Source organism: Oryctolagus cuniculus, chromosome 10 (assembly GCF_051225735.1).
Source record: "Oryctolagus cuniculus isolate XC-2025 breed Fujian yellow rabbit chromosome 10, ASM5122573v1, whole genome shotgun sequence".
NCBI classification, from domain to species: Eukaryota; Metazoa; Chordata; class Mammalia; order Lagomorpha; family Leporidae; genus Oryctolagus; species Oryctolagus cuniculus.
This window is the reverse complement of record NC_142876.1, coordinates 8,904,763-8,926,410: the sequence shown is the minus strand read 5'-3', so window position 1 is coordinate 8,926,410 and position 21,648 is coordinate 8,904,763. Positions and strand designations below refer to the sequence as shown.

Genomic DNA, 21,648 nt, shown 5'->3' with positions numbered 1-21,648 from the left:
AGCAAGCTTCAAATTGCACTGTCACTGACACTTGGGCATGAGATCAGGGTGGGGATATTTATCCTGTGTCCTTCTAAATTCAGAGTCCCGAGCGTGTGATGAACACTCAATAAATACTCGTGGAAGTAAAGAGGAGAAAGAGATGGGAAGGAGGAACTTGCAGAGGACTGAGGAAGGGGAACAGAGATGCCGTGAAGACTGCATTGTGGAGGCCACCCTGGAGGCACTGCCCTGCTTTGGTCAGGAGTGCACTCTCCCCTTTGCCTCCCCTGCTTCCTCACCTCCCGTTATTTCTGCTTCCTGCCTCTAAATCATCCTACATGATATTGCTAGGGTAATGGTTCCAAATCCTGGCTGACACCTGACTTCCACTTGACAAACCACCAAATAAATCTATAACTTCTATCCTCTGCTCTTTCCCTAAGGTTCTGTCCAAGCACATTTTCTGTATGTCTCAAATGCTAAGAGTGTTTCCCTTCCGTGTGATGCTTTCTGTGTCTTCTTGAAGTTCCTCTTTCCACAATTACTCATCTTCACCCACCCAAACCATACTGACACTTCAGGGCATGGGTCCCCCAAACCGGAAGTAATCCCTTTCATCTCTCAACTCCTAAAACCTTGTTTTATTCCACTGACCAAGTTCCACCCTACATTATGGTTACTTCGCCCACATGTTAACATGGTGTACAAGTCCATACCTCCTCACTTACATTATAAATTTCTCAAAAACAAAGACTTTCTCATTCATTTATTCTTTTCCTCACAGCAAGCAATAAATGTCCATTCAAAGAATTTAGAAAAGAGTGTACATTGATTTTTAAATTACTATTATGAGCATTCATCCAAAAAAACAGACTTACAAACCTGAAAGTATCATTTAAGCAGCAATGTTTTATAATTTTCCTTTGATTCAATTCTGCCTTTTTAACTGAAAACATAATAGACTATGCTAAAAATAAAAATTCAAACGGAGTGTCAGCTCAAAGAAACACAGGGCCAGTAGTTGGCAATGTTTCCATCTTTGTTCATTTTTTGTTCCTTTTTTAGGAACCATTTCTAGGATTTAAGAAAAATAGAAGAAAAAAAGCTATAAGCCCTATGTTGAATGAATGCTTTTTATTTTATTTCAGTAGACGACTACGTTACTTAAAAGGTAATAGAAATTTGAGAAATCTGATGTCAGGGGTGTCATTTGTAGACTGTACTAACATTGCCTATCTCAAAGACAATTGAATTCCCTGCCTGTTTCTCAGATGAAAAATAGTAAATGCCAAATTGTATCCTCCAGTGTGTAAATAAAAATAAATGCACCGTACACATTAGTGAAATCAGGTATATGATCTAGAATTTCCTTTAATCTCAGGACTTTATATGCTGTGAAGGTAGTAACTCTATACACACAGAGGATACAACACACACACACACACACACATTCACTAAACTATTCTGGAAATGTCAGGCGTTGCTGACATAGAGAATTTTATGTAACCTACCAAGAAATGGGACAAACACGTGCTTAAGGGCCAGTCTGCTAAACTGAGAATGTTAAATTTCTCCAGTATTCGGCTAATTGAACAGAGCATTGAAATGCTCAGAGTTCACACCCAGACGTCACTCCTGTTGGCCATAAGCACTTCACTTGATTTAGCAGGCGTAATGCACATAGCTACTTACATATTTGCTAGCACGTGTGCATATTGATTTTCTCCCTTAATTTTTAGAAACGTTCTTATATCAATCCTCTATGAAACATAGGTCTCTCTTCCTGGGAAGATTATGAAAAAGACTTTTTTTTAAAAAGTAGGTTGGTTAAATAGCTGAAGTCAGGGAAAATTTTCTCACAATGAGATTTATTGGATTGTGAACAATCTCTCCAGGGAAGTGCCAGAGGCCCCATCAACTGAGTTATTTAATTAAAACTATTCCAGAGTAAGTAGAAGAGATGTTGCCTCAGGGAGTAATTTTGCATTGATCCCTGAAGGATTGACTTGATGGTCTTAAAATTCTTAACAGTTTCAAAATCTTCAATGCCTTCAGAAATAATCTCCTACCATTTTCTCAAAGGAAAGGAAAAGCTATCCCTTCTGCAACCTCCAGTCCCTATAAACCACCACCACCACCACAACACTGCAAACAGAAGCAAAATCCAGCAATGAAAAGCACAGCTTAGAAACCAAATCTTTTTTATCACAGCCAAAGAAATTGTCACAGGACAGCATTAGCTCAAAGAGAAAGCAAACAAAGGAGCCCCAAACATCCAACACACTTATTTTCTTATTTTGTTTGTTTGAACCTCCAAAACCCAGCATTATTATTTTATAAAATGCAACATGTAATTTGACTTTTGGTCAACAATGAGATCTGTCAAGGGGTCAACTCCTTGGAAGCTTCTCTGACACCTGCCTACTAGTCCTGCTGGGAGGTTTCCAAGAACAAGAGGTGGAAAGCAAGCTTGGCATCTGTAGTGCTCAACCTGCGATGAGAGGATTTTAAAGAACACAGAAGCCTGGGTGGTCCCAGGGAGGAGTCTGAGGTGTGGGCTGAACACGTTCCATGGTTACTCTGCTGGCCACTGAAGACTGTAGGATGCCAGCTCTTACTCACGGGTGCAGCCACAATCCCCACCCTACACAAGCACCCACACACCTCCCACACCCACCAGAAGAGGAAATGTGTTCCAGATACGGTGGCTGGCAGCGCAGTGGGGAGGCAGTTGTGGTAAACAGCAATGGGAGAGGTGTGAGCTGTTGTGATCACAGAGTTAAAGGAGGAAAAAACCAAGAACTGAGGGGTCTCCAGTTATGCTAAAAAACATTCAGGGTTCTTAAAAACTGTTTCAAAATTTTAGCTGTTGCTCATTCTCTAGCAATTCAGTCAAGTTTCCCTTACTCTACAGTCATCTTAGAAATAAAAATATCTGCTAACAGAAGTTTGTGTTAGTAAACAAAATAGCTACACATGAAGATTTCCTGCTCTGGGTTGCTTGAGTCCATTTTTTTTTTTTTTTGACAGGCAGAGTGGATAGTGAGAGAGAGAGACAGAAAGGTCTTCCTTTTCCGTTGGTTCACCCTCCAGTGACCACTGCCACCAGCGCGCTGGGGCTGGCACATCACACTTTTAACAAGTGTCAGGTAAAAGTTTCCTCCTGGATTTGGCTACAGCTAACAGATATAAAGACCAGGTTGTCCAACCACGCATACAAGTAGCATAAATGGAGAGGTGACTAGGTATCAGGACGAAAAAACAGAAGGCATTACTCAAAAAATAAATCATGGGGGTCGGTGCTGTGGTATAGTGGGCTAAGCATCTGCCTGTGGTGCCGATTCATGTCCCGGTTGCTCCTCTTCCGATCCAGCTCTCTGCGATGTCCTGGGAATGCAGTGGAAGATGGCCAGGTGCTTGGGCCCCTGCACCCACGTGGGAGATGTAGAATAACCTCCTGGCTCCTGGCTTCAGATCCACCTAGCTCTAGCTGTTGCAGCCATTTGGGGAGTGAAGACCTTTCTCACTGTTTCCCTCTCTGTGTCTGTAATTCTACCCCTCAAATAAATAAATAAAATATTTTTTTAAAAAAAGATATTAAAAACATAGCAAGGCCGGCGCCACGGCTCACTAGGCTAATCCTCCGCCTAGCGACACCGGCACACCGGGTTCTAGTCCTGGTCGGGGCGCCGGATTCTGTCCCGGTTGCCCCTCTTTCAGGCCAGCTCTCTGCTGTGGCCAGGGAGTGCAGTGGAGGATGGCCCAGGTGCTTGGGCCCTGCACCCCATGGGAGACCAGGAAAAGCACCTGGCTCCTGGCTCCTGCCATCGGATCAGCGCGGTGCGCTGGCCGCAGCATGCCGGCCGCGGCGGCCATTGGAGGGTGAACCAACGGCAAAGGAAGACCTTTCTCTCTGTCTCTCTCTCTCACTGTCCACTCTGCCTGTCAAAAAACAAAAAACAAAACAAAACAAAACAAAACATAGCAAAACAAAATGAAAAAACAAAGCATGTACCTTGCCTGTACGTTAATTCAACTTTATCCTGCATTTGAGTGCTGAATTCAATTACATGTATTCATAGAGCAATATCTTGTTTTAGAGGTTTTTTTTTTACATTCCTCTCTTTGATGACAGAGCTTTACCCCAAAACCTGAAAGTTGAATTTCAAGGTGACTGGCGCACTTAAGTGTGCTCCTCCCTGGGCTCGGTCCCCCAAAATTAAGCCAATTAAAACAACTTTGGCAGGTTTCGGTAACTATCCTCCTTCTAGATCCCCAGTACCTCACCCTCGAGAGTGCAATGACCACAAGCTTGCTTCCCAGCAGCTTCACATGCTATTTATCACCTACCTTCTCTCTGTATTACTATATTTCATTAAGGAGTGAGATCTATAAGTCTCTAAAATGTTTCTGTCTAATCTCTTGACCACTTGACTCTTTGTTATAGAGACTATTTAATATATTTGCTCTTTCTTAGGATGAAAAACTGCTAAAAATGTAACACACAGGGTCACATAAAGTTTTTAAAATTTGATTTCACTTATACAAGTTTCGTATATTTCATATACACAGATCTAGTAACATAGCGGCACTTTCCCCTCAACCTCCCCCCAGCCCACACTCCAACCCTTCCTCCCATTCCCTCGCGGATTAAGGGGAAAGCTTTTATGGCATTTCTGAGATTGCTACTATGGGCCTCAAGAGAGTCAATGGTTTAATTCTTTAACAATATATTTGAAGCAGTTTTTCCTTATTTCTTATCCCACTTCAATTAAAAGCAATAGGGATGCATTTGATGGGCACAACTTGATGACGAAACAAGCTGGTGACCCTTGGAAAAAGAGGCAAGATTGATCGTTTCTCTGTGGCCCTTTTGTCCCTTTGTGGAATTTCTTTTCACAGGTAAAAGCCTTTAAGACCAAGTCCTGACCTCCATCACTTTGCACCCATCACTAATATACAAAGTAGTGCCATTTTCATGTTTGTTCATCTTTCCTTCTGACTTTGGGATAGGCAAAACAAAAGTACGCAAAAGCTAAAGATAAGTCATAAACTATGATTACATAACATGAGGGGATCTTCAAAAAGTCCATGGGAATGTGCATTATATTTTTTCCTGTAATTCTTTTTTTATTTATTTTTTTTAACTTTTATTTAATAAATATAAATTTCCAAAGTACTTTTGGATTATAGCAGCTTTTGCCCCCCCATAACCTCCCTCCCACCAGCAACCATCCCATCTCCTACTCCCTCTCCCATCCCATTCACAACAAGATTCATTTTCAATTATCTTTATATACAGAAGATACTATATATACTTAGTATATACTATGTATACTAAGTAAAGATTTCAATAGTTTGTACTCACACAGAAACACAAAGTGTGAAGTACTATTTGAGTACTAGTTATACCATTAATTTACATAGTACAACACATGAAGGACAGAGATCCTACATGGGGAGTAAGTGCACAGTGATTCCTGCTGTTGATTTAACAACTGACATTCTTATTTATGGCGTCACTAATCACCCGAGGCTCTTGCCATGAGCTGCCAAGGCTATGGAAGCCTCTTGAGTTTGCCAACTCTGATCTTATTTAGACAAGGTCGTAGTCAAAGTGGAAGTTCTCTCCTCCCTTCAGAGGAAGGTACCTCCTTCTTTGATGGCCTGTTCTTTCCACCGGGATCTCACTCACAGAGATCTTTTATTTCGAATTTTTTTTTTTTTTTTTTTTTTTTTTTTTTTTTTTTTTTTTTTTTTTTTTGCCACAGTGTCCTGGCTTTCCATGCCTGAAATACTCTCATGGGCTTTTTAGCCAGATCCTAATGCCTTACGGGCTGATTCTGAGGCCAGAGGTGCATTATATTTTTAATTCCATTTCAATTCAACTTGTACATCAGGTCTCCTAAGTAACATGGTTACTTCATGTTCTGCTTTATCACATTCAACAAATTGGAACAAACCAAGCCATGGATTATAAAGCAAAGTAAATTATATTAATTTGTTGATCAATTCTATTTGTTCAAGTTTAGAGGTTTTGTCATTGCTATAATGCTTTTCCAGAAAATGAAAATTATCTTTCCAAAATAGGTTAAATTAGAACAAAAGCTATTTTCTAGATAACTTTCTAAAGCAATTTTCCTGGAATGTTATTCCACCACATCTCAATGTCCATATACTCTGACTTACCTCATTCCGGGTAAAGTTCAAATTCCACTTGTTATGGATTGGATCTATCCTGAATTTCCTAGTTAAAAGTAAATTCTATCCTCTGAATTGCAACAGCCCTTAAAATTTTTGGCCTTAAATTATACTTTATGATACACAACTTTCATCTCCCCTAATACTCTACATACTGTGGAGAGTTAGATCCATGTATTTCTGTCTTCCAAACCACTGGGCTTCAGAAGTTACAGGTTCTCAGTGAAGACTTAATGGATGAATTAATGGATGAATTCACTTCCCACAAATCAGCATACCAGTGTATGAAAGCTGGAACTGAGACACTGCTCTCTTCCCAGCTTTAAATCAAATTCAATCCTGACATTACCCCTGCATCAGAAAACAAATATGTTGATCCTGCTGCTCCCACCAAGATACAGAGGTCGGCACGGTCTATTGAATTTCTTCTGTTCTGGGATCCTCAGAACTGCCTCTATGCTGGGATCTTCCAGTGCCAGAAACCAGCAACATACATGTGAAAGCATGAGCTGCTGTGTCAACTGCTAGAAACTGGGTGAAAACACATGGCCCTAAAGGAAGCAGAGGTGAAAGACCTTCTAAGAATGAGCATGGACGACACATAGAGCCTCATCCAACTCCAGAAGATAAATGCTTCCAGGGAGACGATGAGAAACACCTCCATGCCCAAGTTGATATAAGTGGACAAGAATATAGAAGATCACAAAGTCAGACAAATATGAGAAAGACCCAACACAAGCACCTAATTGTGTGGAGCAAGAATTCATAGTCCTCAACTGTATGTGTGTGCTACATGCATTTATGCCCCAACAATAATTCATCCATTCTGCATCTCCCTTCTTCCCCATCCTGCCTCTCCCCATATCCCCATATCCCCTGTGTTCTTTATCATGAATATCCTTATACACCTAGATGTGACCATCATCCAAGATACGGCTTTTCCATTAGCACTTTACTAGTTAATCATTTTTTTCAGACATACTGGGTGATAATTCATATGACTACAAAACTGGTATTTCCAATCCTAACCCTTCTTCTGGTTTATCATCCCCTAATTTCAGCTGTCAGCTAACCAAAGGCTACCTGAAAACAGAATGCAAATGAAGCCAGATCTACTCCCTCTCTTCCAAACCAAGGTGGTCTCCTAATTTCCCATCTAGTGATACAAAATCATCTTTCTGCAGATATCAGATTACAGACATTTGAAATCATTCTTGAAGCTTCGCTCTCTTTGAGTACCAAGCCAAATGAGACTATCTTTGAGCTTCTCAAAAATCACAATTGTATCTTCATTCACCATTTTTATTAGAAATCTAGTAGATTTAAGAGGAAACTTTTTAAAGTATTTTAAGACAAATTGAAAATAAAATTTCTATATATGGAGAAACACCATACTTTGAATACCCTTATGGCCTCTCCTGATCTTCCCTTCTGCCCAAGCTGCAGAACTCTGCTTTCTCTATGGTTTGCCACTATGCTATAAATAACACACTTAGGTTTGCATGTTTCTAAAGGAATTATACCCTGTGCATTTTCCTGCAACTTGCAACATGATGTTCCAGGGAATTATCCCTGTAGATAAGCATAGTGATCACTTAAGCGCCCTCAGTGATTCAGAGCATTCCACTGTATGAATCATCCCAATGTATTTGCACATTCTACTAATGATGAGTATTTGGTGTGTTACAAAAATTGTGCTACTACAGATGTGATAGCTAACTTTATTGGCCTACTTAGTGGGTGATATTGGATGAGATTTATATATATATAATCATAATATATATATATATCAGTGAAATTTTTAAACATGTTTATTTATTTGAAAGTAAGAGTGAGAGAGAGAGAGAGAGAGAGAGAGAGAGAGAGAGAGAGAGATCTTCCATCCACTGGTTCACTCCCCATATGGCTGCAATGGCCAGGGCTGGGTCAGGCCAATATCAGAAGTCAGGAGCTTCATCCACATTTTCCATGTCGGTGGCAGGGGCCCAAACACTTGGGCCATATTCCACTGATTTTCTCAGGCCACTAGCAGGGAATCAGATCAGAAGTGGAGTGGCCGGGATATGAACTGGTGCCAGTATGGGATACTGGCATCACAGGTAGTGGCTTTATATGCTATGTCACAATGCTGGCCCCTACCAGTGAATTTTGAGCAAGAAGATTGCCTTTCATTATGTGGTGGGTCTCTTTCCGTTACCTGAAGTCCCAATAGAACAAAATGTCTGGCCTCCCCTAAGGAAGAGAGAATTCTCCAGTAGATGTCTTTGGACTTAATCTGCACCACTGGGGCCTCCAGCCTGCCAACCCACACAGCAATTTGTACTTGCCAGTCTCTAAAACTACATAAGCCAATTTGTTATAATAAAAGTCTCTGTGCATACGTCTATATCCTATTGGTTCTCTTTCACTGGAGGACCCTGATTAATACAACTGATATATCAATTTATACTCCTACCAACAGTTCATAAGTGTTCCAATATACAGAATTCCTCTTGTCGACCCCATTCTTGAACTGTTTCCCTCCTATAAGGCTGCAACTAGTTTAGTCTTTCAGGTAGTGAAAAAAAAAAAAAACTGGTTTATTGTGTATCTCACAGAGGAACCCTAAGGTCTACATTACAGAATGAAGTTCAAACTCCATGAAGCATATGAAGATCTGGGCTGCCCAACTTTCCAAGTGTATCACTAACAATTTGACTGCTCCAATGGGCTGAAATTTCCTTCTTTAAATACACATTCTGCTGTAGGAAGACCATATATGAGACTCCCACGTATCATTCACTGAACCCCTTTGCTGGTGTGGGCAGGAAGAAGGTCCCACCCTCACGCTCTTTCGTTCCCCCTTGACGCAGACTCTCAGGCCACTTCTGGCACTGAAAGGCCTGAGAACCCTGTGGAGAACCACATCCTTCTCAAACCCAGCGCCCCAGTCAACAGGGCCATCGCCCGCCCTGCATGAACTTCACAGTCCTGCTGCATCCTCCCTGCCATCTTCCCCTCTGAGATTCCCTTTTGTCTTCATTCTCTCTCCTCCCCTTAACCCAGCTGCTCTACCTTTAAAAATCCTTCCTAATTCCTCACGGTCAAACATGACTTTCCATCACCCTGAGCCGCTCTGATTCATTTTGATGGGGACACTTCTGGCACTTCCGAGACATTGACTGGGTTCACCCTGGTGCTGCGATGTGAATCAGCAGACTGGCAACCTTGGATAAGGTAGCTAATGACTCCGAATCCCACTGCCTTCAGATACCTGATGGGAAACGTTACCTCTCTTGGTCCTGAGTAAGTATTAAAGTATCAATTACTCCACATAGTTGTCACCCAATGAATTTAGGTAGCAGAGTACTTTGAGTAGGTTGTAAGTGTAACTACATTTCCTTTAACTGACTAGAAGGGCCAGAGACACGTGGATGACAGTGACGTTTTCCGTGACCCCACTTCCTGCCCAAATCCCACCATGAAAGGACAGATTTTGAAATGTTACCTCTATGTCACCTCAGCATATTTTTCTCTGATAGATAAAATAAGGAGAGCCATTATTACCATTAAATCCCCTACACCCATTGCTAATTAAGAAACATCTGTTGTGAAGCTAACATAATTTTAGAATCATTTTTGTATTAATAGCACCATTTGTGCAGAATAAGATGTCAAATCTGCTCTTCAGCTTCAGGCTGAAATCTAAAGGGGTAGGAGGAATGACAAGTGTGAGCGTCGGTGTCTTCCCCTTGGAGGGCCCTAGTGGGCTCCCGTGTTCCCCAGGATGTCATTTTACATCTAGATACCACATTCCCTGATGTAAAACATACGAAGCTGAGGCCATGGAAAAATACTGGGCTCACTACCCTTCATTGCCCTCATCTGTAAAATCAAAGGAATCTCTATATCCAAGTGTATACAGAGGGTTAAATGCGAAAATCTATGAAATGAATATGTAAGATTCTTTACACATAATAAGCCATCAGTAAACAGCAGAAAAAAACAGGAGATGTGGCTCAATTCATTTAGCCTTTTGAAATTCTTACAAACAATTATAGAAACTAGAATGTCTGGATTTCTGGTCCTTTTTTGTTAAACAGATCACCAATTCTCTATTTACATAATATAAAAATGAAATAAATATAGATATTGGCATGTTATTAATACAGCACATAAAATTAAGTACTTTTTTAAAAAAAGATTTATTTATTTGAAAGAGTTACACAGAGGAGGAGAGGCAGAGAGAGAGAGAGGTCTTCCATCTGCTGGTTCACTCTCCAACTGGCCGCAACGGCCAGAGCTGCGCCAGTCTGAAGCCAGGAGCCAGGAGCTTCTTCAGGGTCTCTCATGCGGGTACAGGGACCTAAGGACTTGAGCCATCCTCTACTGCTTTCCCAGGCCACAGCAGAGAGATAGATTGGAAGTGGAGCAGCCAGGTCTTGAACCGGCGCCCATAGGGGATGCCGGCACTTTAGATCAGGGCGTTAACCCGCTGCGCCAGAGCGCTGGCCCCAATTAAGTACCTTAATACATGGCTTAAACTCACTATCGTTCTTGTTTTAAAATGATGAAGCCCTCCAAATATCAAAGTAAGGTAGACCACCCACATGGTCCATTACATCAATCTGTTCTTTCAAAGTATAAGTGATCAGAAATAACAGCAATGATATGACTAGATGCATCATGAAGAATTAAACCCGAGGAAGAATGGGTTCTCCTCTGTTGACAGGAAACTGACTGAAACACCCCACTGGTTTTGAAAAGCTCTCGTGAAGTAGGATGTCCTCTTTCCTAAATAGAAAAAGCAAAAACCCCAGGTGATGAAAAAAATAATAGAATATTGCCCATGGTGAAACAAGATTTAAAAGTCCTCCTTGGTGTGGCCACCATCACTTCCTTCTCTACAGTTTGGTTCCATCCTCCATCCTGAATTTCTGGAAAAGGTCAAGCTCCCCATTTTCAATTGAAATCAATATCCGATCTGCAACCCAAACTGCAAGTGCTTACCATGCGAGGCAGAGAGGGGAAGCCCATCTCATTCTAGCCTTGAAGGCTCAGGCCTTGTGTCAAATAGTTCACTGTATTTTAAGACCCTTACAAATTCTCTCCTTCATTTGCATGACTGATCAGAAGTAGACCATAGGGACCTGCATTGTGGTACAGTGGGTTAAGGTGCTGCCTTCAACACTGGTATCCTATGTAAGTGTCAGTTTTAGCCCAGCAGCTCTGCTTCTGATCCAGCTTCCTGTAATGCATTTGGGAAAGCAGTGGAAGATGGCTCATTCCTTGGGCTCCTGCCATGTACATGGGAGACTCAGATGGAGTTCCAGGCTCCTGTCTGGGCTGGTCCAGCCCTGGCCTTTGAAACCATTTTGGGAATGAACCAGTAGATGGAAGATCTCTTGCTATTCTTGTCTTTCCTTCTGTCATTCTGCCTTTCAAACAAATAAAATTAATCTTCAAAAAAGAATAAGTGGACTTCACACTGAAAACTGTCAAAGATCAGTTTAATGGAAGATTGCACATAACAACATGTAAGAAATTGAGTTGCAAAATGCAGACTTTAATAAATATGTGTTTAGAGAGAGCTTGCCAGTTGATGCTCTGTGTCAGCCATACCCACAAAATCAACCTTGCATTAAGTTATACCCACTGGAAATGGGAGAACTAGTCGTGGATAAACCTTTCTTATTTCCGGAGCATTTGATATTCCTAGCACTAACTGTTGTTAGAGAATACAGACTCCGTAAAAGTAAAGTACGACATCTGACAACATAGTGTTCCACTCTACACACCCATGGGGTATAATTTGAGAGATAACAAAACAGAGCTGGTTCCAAAATATTCCCTGTTTTGGGCTGATCCCTAAAAATTTTATCATTAGCCATGTTGTCTCAAAAGAACAGAATATGATGATGATGATGAAGATGATGACGACGACGACGACAATGATGATACCTAGTATTCTCTGATTACCATGGGCCAAATTCGTTAAGTATATTATCCGTAAGTCATATAAGAATGAGAATAGTATTATTAACTCAATTTACTCTCCAGAAATCTGACGTTGAGGGAGATGCAGCAACCACCACAAGTTTATATGAAAAGTAATGCTATAAAATCCAAGTTTTTCCAATATATCACACGCTCCATGTTGCCACCCCTGGAAGGATCAAACCACAATCCAGTAGACAGAGCAGAAACACTCCAAGAGACCATTAGATTCTTTCCGCCAAGACAACTGACAATTTCTGAAGAAATATCCTCTCTAGCTAAACTTGGATGAGGCAAAGGGTAGAGCCAGTGTTTGAATGCGTCCCAGGAATCACTAACTCTGGATTAAATGCTGTAGAAAGGACCTGGATGTTCAAGTGGAAGGGAATGGAACACACTGTTGAGATAAAGCACCGGAAGGGAGGTGTTCGGTTCCTGAATCTACATCAGTGTAACCTAGACTCAGATTATCATGAAGACAACATAAAATCTGGGCTTCAAATTTGGGAGATGCTTCTGCTCGAAAAGAAAGCACATTAAAAAATTAAAATTTATTCATAATATTACTTCTTTAAAACAATAATATAGAATCTAAAAGTGGAATTGGAAAAAGCCACAAAAATGGGATGAAACATTTTGTAGCTTTACTCAGGCTTTCTATAATCAAATGCCGTAGACGAGTAAAGAGGAAAATAAAACTGGTCCTTACCTGACTGCACCACTTGTAACATCTTTTCCCAAGATCCAAGTGGAAAAGTGTGAAGAAAGCAGGAATAGGAGCCAATATCAGCTTCAGAGGCATTATGAAAGGAAAGGGTCATATCATTGGATGCCATTGTTGAATTCAAAAAGGAAACCCTATCAGCATAGGGCTCTCTTATGACCACACCATAAGTAGGGTTGAAAATGGCTATGGACTCTTTCTGGAGTCCATTGATCTTGAACCACTCGATCTGGGTCAAGTTGTCCGTTGATGGATACACACATTCTAGAGTCATATTCTTGGCAAATTTAACAGTCGTGTCCCAAAATATCTCTTCACATAGAGCTGAAAGAGATGTCATCACATAAATAAAGTTATCTTCAGTGACAAAGACATTGAATAAATATCTTGACCAAGCAGGATGTTAAATTCATGGAAAAAGCTAATGATTTCTAATTTTTCCCAAAAAAATTTTTTCACTGCCGATAATTGGCATTTGTAACTTTTAGTTTTCCTTAACAAGTGGGAAACTATTTAAGTCAACTAAAGTGCATTATAAATTCTGACCATGGCACACTGTAAGACCAGAAAAAGGAGCAAGCTTTTTAAATGAATACATAAAGATTATCTTTACCTTTGTATACAAAAAGAGTAGCCAAGAGGAAAGCAGGATAATCCATCTCTGGAAACTATTTGGGAGGTGGTCTATAAAAAAAATTTGTATAATGCTACATGCAGAGGCCCAGCAAGACGCACCACTTCCTTCCTCTCAGATATTATCAGTTGTGTCTTCTTTTTCTGAAGTATGAACACAGGAAAAAGGTCTTAGCTTCAAAGACAGGTTTGCTCTTGTACAAGAGTGGGCAGATTTGAGTTACTTCTCTCTCGGGGAAACAGTTTATTTCAAGGCCTCATTTTCTACAACGATTCATTCATGCAACAGACATTTATTCAGCATGTTCTTTTCCCAACTCTGCTCAGGCAATGAGGACACAATAATACATTAAAAACAAACAAAAAACTTGCCATCATTCAACTTGCATTCTAGTGAGAGGAGACAAAAACTAAAATAAAGGTGAAAAAACATATATGGTAAGTAAAAGATGATGAGTACACGAGGAAAAATAAAGCAGGGGAGTGGAGATAGGGAAAGTGGGGGATACGGGAGGTGAGGGGGTAATGTTTCCTTTTAGGTAGAAAGTCCTAACTGGGAAGGTAAGGTTGGGCAGATACCAAGGGCACAGGATAGGGGCCTTGTCGCTCTGGGAGTGGAATCTCCACCCAGCACATGGCCTTCCTTCCATGTCTGCGCTTTGCTGACCTCAGGCATTTGTTTGGGGTGATGAACAGACCACTGAAGGTTCCATGGTAGCCTGGGGCACGCAAAAAATCACCATCAAAATGAAGGTGTTTTTCCAACATTTATTTAGAAATAATTTCAGAGTCACAGGAGGTTTCAAAGACAATAAAGAGTTCCTAGGTACCCTTCATCCAATTTCCCCAACTAGTCACATCTGACATAATCACAGTACAATATCAACAAATGATTTAAAATTTTTAATGTTATTTTATTTGTCCCTATTTATTGGATAAAGTGAGACATACAAACAGAAAAATAGACTTCTCCCATCTACTGGTTCACTCACCAAATGTGGCTGGGCCAGGCTGAATCCAAGAGCCTTCAAACTGGGTCTCCCATGGAGTGGCAGGGACACAACTAACTGAGGTGACACAACTGCCACCTCATAGGGTGTGAATTAGCAGGGAGCTGGAAATGTGAGTGGAGCTGGGACTCAGACCCAGGCACTCATATGGGATGCAGTTGTCCCAACCAGCATCTTAACCATTATACCAAATGTCCAACCCTCAACACATGATTGATTTCTTCCTTCTCTTCTAAAATAACAGTTCAAATTCTTAAGCCCTTGTTAGGAACATATTAACATAGCAGTATAAAAAGATTATTTCCATGAAAAGAGGAATTGTAGGGGCCAGCGCGGTGGTGTAGCAGATAAAGCCACTGTCAAAAGTGTAGCATCCCATTTGAGCGCCGGTTCTAGTCCCAGCTGCTCCACATCCAATCCAGCTCTCTGCTATGGCCTGGGAAAACAGTAGAAGATGGCCCAAGTCCTTGTTCCCCTGCACCTGTGTGGGAGACCTGGAAGAAGCTCCAGGCTCCTGGTTTCAGATCAGTGTAGCTCTGGCCGTTGTGGCCATCTGGGAAGTTAACCAGCGGCTGGAAGACCTCTCTCTCTCTCGACCTCTCTCTCTGCCTCTGCCTCTGCCTCTGCCTCTCTGTAACTCTGCCCGTCAAATAAATAAATAAATCTTTTAAAAAAGAGGAATTGTATAAATGCACTTGGTCCCAATGAAAGTGTCAAAATAAAGGTAAATACAAATTGAAGAGAGGAAGAGTAGGACCCACAGAGTTGCCTGATGCCAACTCTGAATTTCATATGTGATTCAATCTAAATATTTATCAGTAGGTGTCAACTACTCAACAATAGTATGCACTGTGGGAACTTTCTCAGGAAATCTGAAATTAACAATGAATTAATAGAACAAAGTAATGCATACATATAGCAATATACTGCCACTTTATGTTTCCACAACATTCTATGTTTTTAAGTTTTTACATCTATGATATGACTTGAGCCCCTAATTGTTGTATATATAGTCGGTAGAGGGATCTGTTACCTGTTTTGTAAGTAATTCAAGGAAACAATAGCCCTACATTTTACTGAGTTATGCTAGGTCCATTTCTTAGTCATTTGGGAACACAAGCAGGGGGAGTATCATCTCTTCTCACAAGTCATGCATAATAGAGTGGGCCAGATAAATAAAGTGATGTATTATAATAAAACCTGATGATTTCTACACAGATTATTTGAGTTTTATGGTACCCAGAGATGGAACAGTGCATTTTAATATATTTGAAAGAGGTTTCATAGGAAAAGTGGGAAAATTTTGAAAAGGAGATAGAAGTGTGACCATATAGTCTTTTCAGAAAGTAGTGGGATCATAGTATAGGAAATGGGGAAGTAACCAAAAGCAGTATGACTATGGATTGAAAGGTGCCTTGAATGATACACATGAAAGAAGTGAAACTTTGCAATCAGAAATCATCGTGTCTCGCTTATGTTTGTAAGTTCAACACTGAACATAATTCTATTTACGCAGCTTCCGAAATAAAAACCTACCTATGAAAAAATTTAACCAAACGGTGGAAGAGTTTATAGTGAGTAACAAAACATTGTTAAAAGAAATTCAAGAAGACATACTTAGGAAATATGTCTGAAAGACATCGCATGCTTATGAACTGGAAAATTTAATATTGCTAAGGTGAAATTTTCAGTGGTCTTTTTTTACAGAAATGGAAAACTGATCCTCAAATTCATATAGAATTTTAAAAGGCCTGAATATCCAAATAAATCTTGAAAAAAATTTAGATGATTCACAGTTCTCAATTACAAAATTTAGTATGAACTCACAGTAATAAAAACAGTGTGGTATTGGCATAACAACTGGCAAAAAGACCAATGTAATAGAGGTGAAAATAAAAAAATAAACCTACATTTCTATGGAATGGGTGCCAAGACCATTCATTTGGAAAAGAAGTCATCCTAACAAACAGTACTGAAATAACTGAGTAATCTCAATCAAAAGAACAAAGTTGGACACCTACCTCCCATCACATACAATGCTTAACTCAAAATGGACTGAGTTAAAACTATAAAATTCTTAGAAGAAAACAAGGCAAGTCTTCATGACCTTGGAGTTAGCAATGAATTATTAGCTATGGCATCAAATAGTATATCGTAATCAAAACCAAAAACTTTTGTACATCAAATAATGCTTCTTAAGAAAGTCAAACAACAGCCTACAGAATGGAGAATATACTGCAAATCATACATCTGATTAGGGTGACATATCTAGAATATATAAAGAATTTTTACATTTCAGAACCAAAAGAAATAACCCAATCTAAAATAAGAATGACAAAGTAAAAATGGATATGTATTTCTCTAAAGAAAGTATACAAACTGCTAACAAACATATGAATAGATGGTGAACATCACTAGTCCTCAAGGAAATGCAAAGACGAATCATAACAGAAATCACAATAAAGTCACCAGGTTGGTTATAATCAATAATAAGGAAAATAACTAGAGAGGAGGATACAGAGGAACTGAAACTCTCATACATTGCTGGTTGGAATATAAAATAGTAAAAAAATAAAATGCTGCAAAAACTAACTCGTTGATTCCTCAAAGAACTACTCAAGAATACCACATGACCCAGCAATCCCACTCCTTAGCATATATTCAATTTAAAATGTACTCACAAGAATACTGTACACCAACGTTCACAGTAGCATTATTAATAACAGCCAGAAACTGCAGGTGTTTACAAACAGATGAATGAACTAAATTCCTGTTTATCCACATGGGGGAATACTATTCAATCATTAAAAGGAGTGAAGTATTAACTCACGCTAAAAACATGAATGCTTAGGTGATATGAAAGCAGACAGACACAAAAGGTTACGCATTTCAGGATTCCATTTTACATGAAATACCCAGACTAGGCAAATCCACAGAGACTGGGTAAAGTGTGCTACTGGTGCAGGGGGGAAGGCAAGAGAGGAACAAGGGGCAGAGCTGCCATCTGTGACAGGATACTGCTGGGATCCTGAAAGAAATCTGGTGTAACGTGCCATCCTGCACACTCAGGAGCTCCTGAAACCAGGCCCTAAGCAGACATCTTCCCCACAGGAGTAAGGAGTCAAGGACGTGGGAGGAGACGTGGGAAAGAGGACCTGATGGTCATGACGTGGCGTCACCTCTTCATTCCCGGGGCACTGGAAGTGCACTTGCATTCTGGAATTGAGGGAGCTGGCGGTCACAGATTCAAACGAAAGGTCCAGAAAGACTGGTGGCTGGAGATGGAGTTCAGCGGCACAACTTTGCTAAGGATAAGCCCTATTTATCAACATCTAACCAAAGACAAATAGAGACTGCACTTGAGCTATTTTTGTTGTGTTGGCAGCCATTTTTTGCATGATTTATGAAGGGATTTTGGCTTGAGGTTTCTTACTAATAGAGCTGTCTGTATAGAAGAGCTTTGTCTTCAAGGAAGTCATTAATCAAAATATTACTGGAATCCTTTACTATTAAAAACGTCTCAGCTAGCCACATGTGCGTGCATCCAGTTCAAAAGCTTGCCTCTGAATGCAGACTGGTAGATGACCTGAACTGAGAAGCAACCTCAGACAATGCTGTTTTCCTTCTCTTGGGCTGTCCATGAGGGAAGAAACTTCAGTATCTCCTGAGTTTCCCTGCTTCTGGTAATTTGCAAGATTTTCTGCTTTCCCAGATGCATCTACTGTTTCTGAACATTGGAAAGATTCTGATATCCACTCAGTTACGCCTACCCCAGCTTCCCCAGCCCAGGCTGAAATACTTGATACACACGCTTGGACAAATATTGACGTTCTGGGAAGCAGAGGACGCAAGACAGAGAAAACGGAGAGCCTGTGCTGAACTCAGGACAGACGACAGGAAGATTACAGGCGTGAGGTCCTTTGTTGCCTCCCCTTTTCCCCAGATGCAAGGGTTTCACTGTGTGCCTGTTGCTAGGATGCCCTGTTACAAGGCTCATTTTCCCAGGAAGACTCTGACAAAAATGTTACTCCTGCTCCAGTGACTCTCAGTGAGGGACATGTGGTCTCCTCTGGACAATGCCATCCTCAGGACCTTGGCTAGTCATAGACCTGCCCCTAGAAGTTCCACTCCCTGAGCGACAATAAAAACCCTCCTGCGTTCATAGCCATCTTCAGCTGAGGTTCAGCAGGGATCATCTAAGACAGCGTTCTGCAAAGCATGGCCCAAGGGCTGAATACAACTGCTGTCTGATTCTGATCTCTGTGACTAGCTTAGTTGGAACACAGCCATGTTTATCTATTTTTCTACGTGATTTACATGTTCTTTATGCTGTTTTTTTTCCATAATGGTAGAGGTAAGTGGGATATAGTCATGACAGATGTAATATGGCTTACAAAACCATACATATTAACTATGAACCCTCTTCAGAATAAAGTATGACAGCCCTTGTGTAGGAAAATGAATCTTCACACAGTATACATTTAAGTTCATCCTTGCTCAGTCTTTCTCGGGATAGGGAAGGTTAAGGCTGATATCCCCAGAAAGTTAGTTCAATTTTCTTCTTCTCAAGGGCTACATTACCACATATATTATAAATACAATTATAGAAATAGAGAGCACAATAGGTTTTAAATAGCATCCTGTCATTAAAAACCATGCCCATCATTAACATTGCAGGACACACAAGATTCTCACAGAGCACCAACTATCGAACTCGTTATAGCTGGTCCCTGTGGCTCCCTTTTCCTGCTAGGTCTGCTTGTCATACAGTTTTATTGGTGACCCCTACCGTTTTGCACACTGTTAATTTAAAATGTGTGGCTCAGCCATGTCCAGTCCCTTTTCTGAGAGAGGTACTAACCTTGAGATGTGACTGCTGCTTGCTCTACTGTTGCCGGACCTGTGTCTTGGTTAAGGCCTTCCTGTTTCCTGTGGCCACTTTGCTGACTCCCTGTCTCTGCCAGCTCTCTCCTCTTCTGGTCCTTAATGTACACAGCGGAGAGCTTCCATGCTCCTCTCTTCACCAGAGCTTCATCAGGTAGCAGCTGACGCGAAGCACTAATTCTGTATGAATCCAAGAAGTCTTCCACCTTCTGGAAACATCTTTACCATTTCAGGGACTCACTCATCCCAAGCTCAGGTACAGTTCTGTTCCCCTTTACCACCTTAGATTTGACAATTCGAAAGGATGCACTTCTCTTCCTCTGTTCTCTCTCACTACATGCAAAACCTTGAAGTTGGTTTCTTGGCGTTTTCTTCCCCTTTTTTTCTGCCAATCAAAGCACCTCATACTCAGTAGTCTCTTAAATTCAGGAAGCTTTCTTATCTTTGCCCATATCTAACCATATTTCTGTTTTACCTTCTAGACTTATTCTCTCCCTCTCTCCTTCTCTCCCTCCCTCCCACTCTCACTGCCTGTCTCCCATTCTCTGACAGAAAAAGCACCCAAGCTGGTGTTTCTGGATTACTATCCTCACATGCTTAGCAGCTTGTGCATCTTAGAACCATCTTAATTTCTTAGCTGTATCAGAGGCCATCAAAGTTTGTTCTATTTATTCCTTTAATTGACTAGGTTTCAGAGGGTGGTTAAACTACCATGAACAGTCACAGCTGTGGCTTGAGATTGTGCAATTCTTAGAAATACTAGGAAGTCACCCCATGTGACAGATGAGAAGGCACATACAAGCTCCGACCTGCCCTGCACATTTAATCATCACCAGGTACAGGACTGCAGTCAACACACACATGTCTGAAAGCATGGAATAAAATACAACAATGCCATTTATTTTTTAAAAAATATTTATCTATTTATTTGAAAGTCAGAGTTACACAGAGAGAGGAGAGGCAGAGAGAGAGAGAAAGGTCTTCCATCCGATAGTTCACTCCCCAACTGGTCGCAATGGCTGGAGCCAGGAGCTTCCTCCGGGTCTATCACATGGGTGCAGGGTCCCAAGGACTTGGGCCATCTTCTACTGCCTTCCCAGGCCATAGCAGAGAGCTAGATTGGAAGTGGAGCAGCCAGGACTCAACCCGGTGCCCATTTGGGATGTCAGCTCTGCAGACAGCGGCTTTACCCGCTAAGCCACAACACTGGCCCCAACAATGCCATTTAATACACAAAGGCTTACAAGCACTTACTATGGACCAGCGTAGTTTTATCAAAACACCTTTCTGACTCATATTACTGCTTTTACTGCCTCACTGTCTTCCACAGAATATCCAAACTTCCTGTTGATTTACAAAGCCATCATGATTAATCTTTGCCATTTTTTGCAGTCTTGTAACTTAAAATGTTTTTGTTCACTCACAGCCTACACTCTAGACCTGCCAAATATTTTCTGTTTTAAGGACCATGTTCTGATAGGGTGGGGCCTTTGCACATTGGATTCCCCTTGACTTGACTTGTCTTACTCCTCTCACAGACACTAGTTTGTAGCTCAAAATCCTTTATAGGATAGTCACCTTGGTCTTCCCAAAAGTGGGTCATATATTCTCCTGTGAGTTCCCTGAGAATCTCAAAGAAATCCTAACTGAAATATTTATCACCTGCTATTGTGATTGGCCATTTATCCACTGTTTTTCTTATTATAGCCCAATAACCCTTCAAGGCACAGGTAAAATGTCCACTTCTCTACACTTGGAACCTTACATAGTGTTTGCTTGTGGTAGGTTCTCATTCCATATTTGTTAAATGAGGCTAAAACAATGACTTCCCTCTGTTAGGTTTTATGGCATGTATCATTTATAGTAGTCACAATCCAAAATTCCATCTTGTTTCCAATGTGTGGTTTTTATTTTGCCATCCTATTTACCCAGTGAATAAGACAAAAGAGGCATCTAGATCCAAAATACACTGATTTGGCAGGACAAACCCAAAGACATACTTTCCTTTCTTGGGCAAATTTTCCTTAAATGACCCAACCAGCTCTAAAAAAACTTCAAATGGCCGAAATTGTCACTGTCTACCCACATGATTTACAATACATTGAATGTCAGCATCTATTGTAATAATATATGCTACGTACACGCATCGAATCTAGCTGTTTTGCTTACTTCCTGATTCCAAATTCCACATTTACATAGGCCAGGCACATTTCCCAGATTACTCTTTTATAAAAACTT

At 40.7% G+C, this 21,648-nt stretch overlaps 1 protein-coding gene across 2 annotated transcripts in view; it reads right to left on the bottom strand.

The window, feature by feature from the left end:
- Positions 1-20,113, bottom strand: part of CD226 (CD226 molecule) — a 105,862-nt gene extending 85,749 nt beyond the window's left edge. For both annotated transcript variants that reach the window (XM_002713640.6, XM_089304987.1), the window contains exons 1-3: positions 19,388-20,113; positions 13,497-13,660; positions 12,869-13,207 (exon numbers count right to left, since the gene is read on the bottom strand). In XM_002713640.6, the coding sequence (XP_002713686.4) occupies positions 12,869-13,207; positions 13,497-13,542 (385 nt within the window). In that variant the 5' untranslated portion in view covers positions 13,543-13,660; positions 19,388-20,113. The remainder of the gene's footprint in view (positions 1-12,868; positions 13,208-13,496; positions 13,661-19,387) is intronic.
- Positions 20,114-21,648: the final 1,535 nt, after the last annotated feature.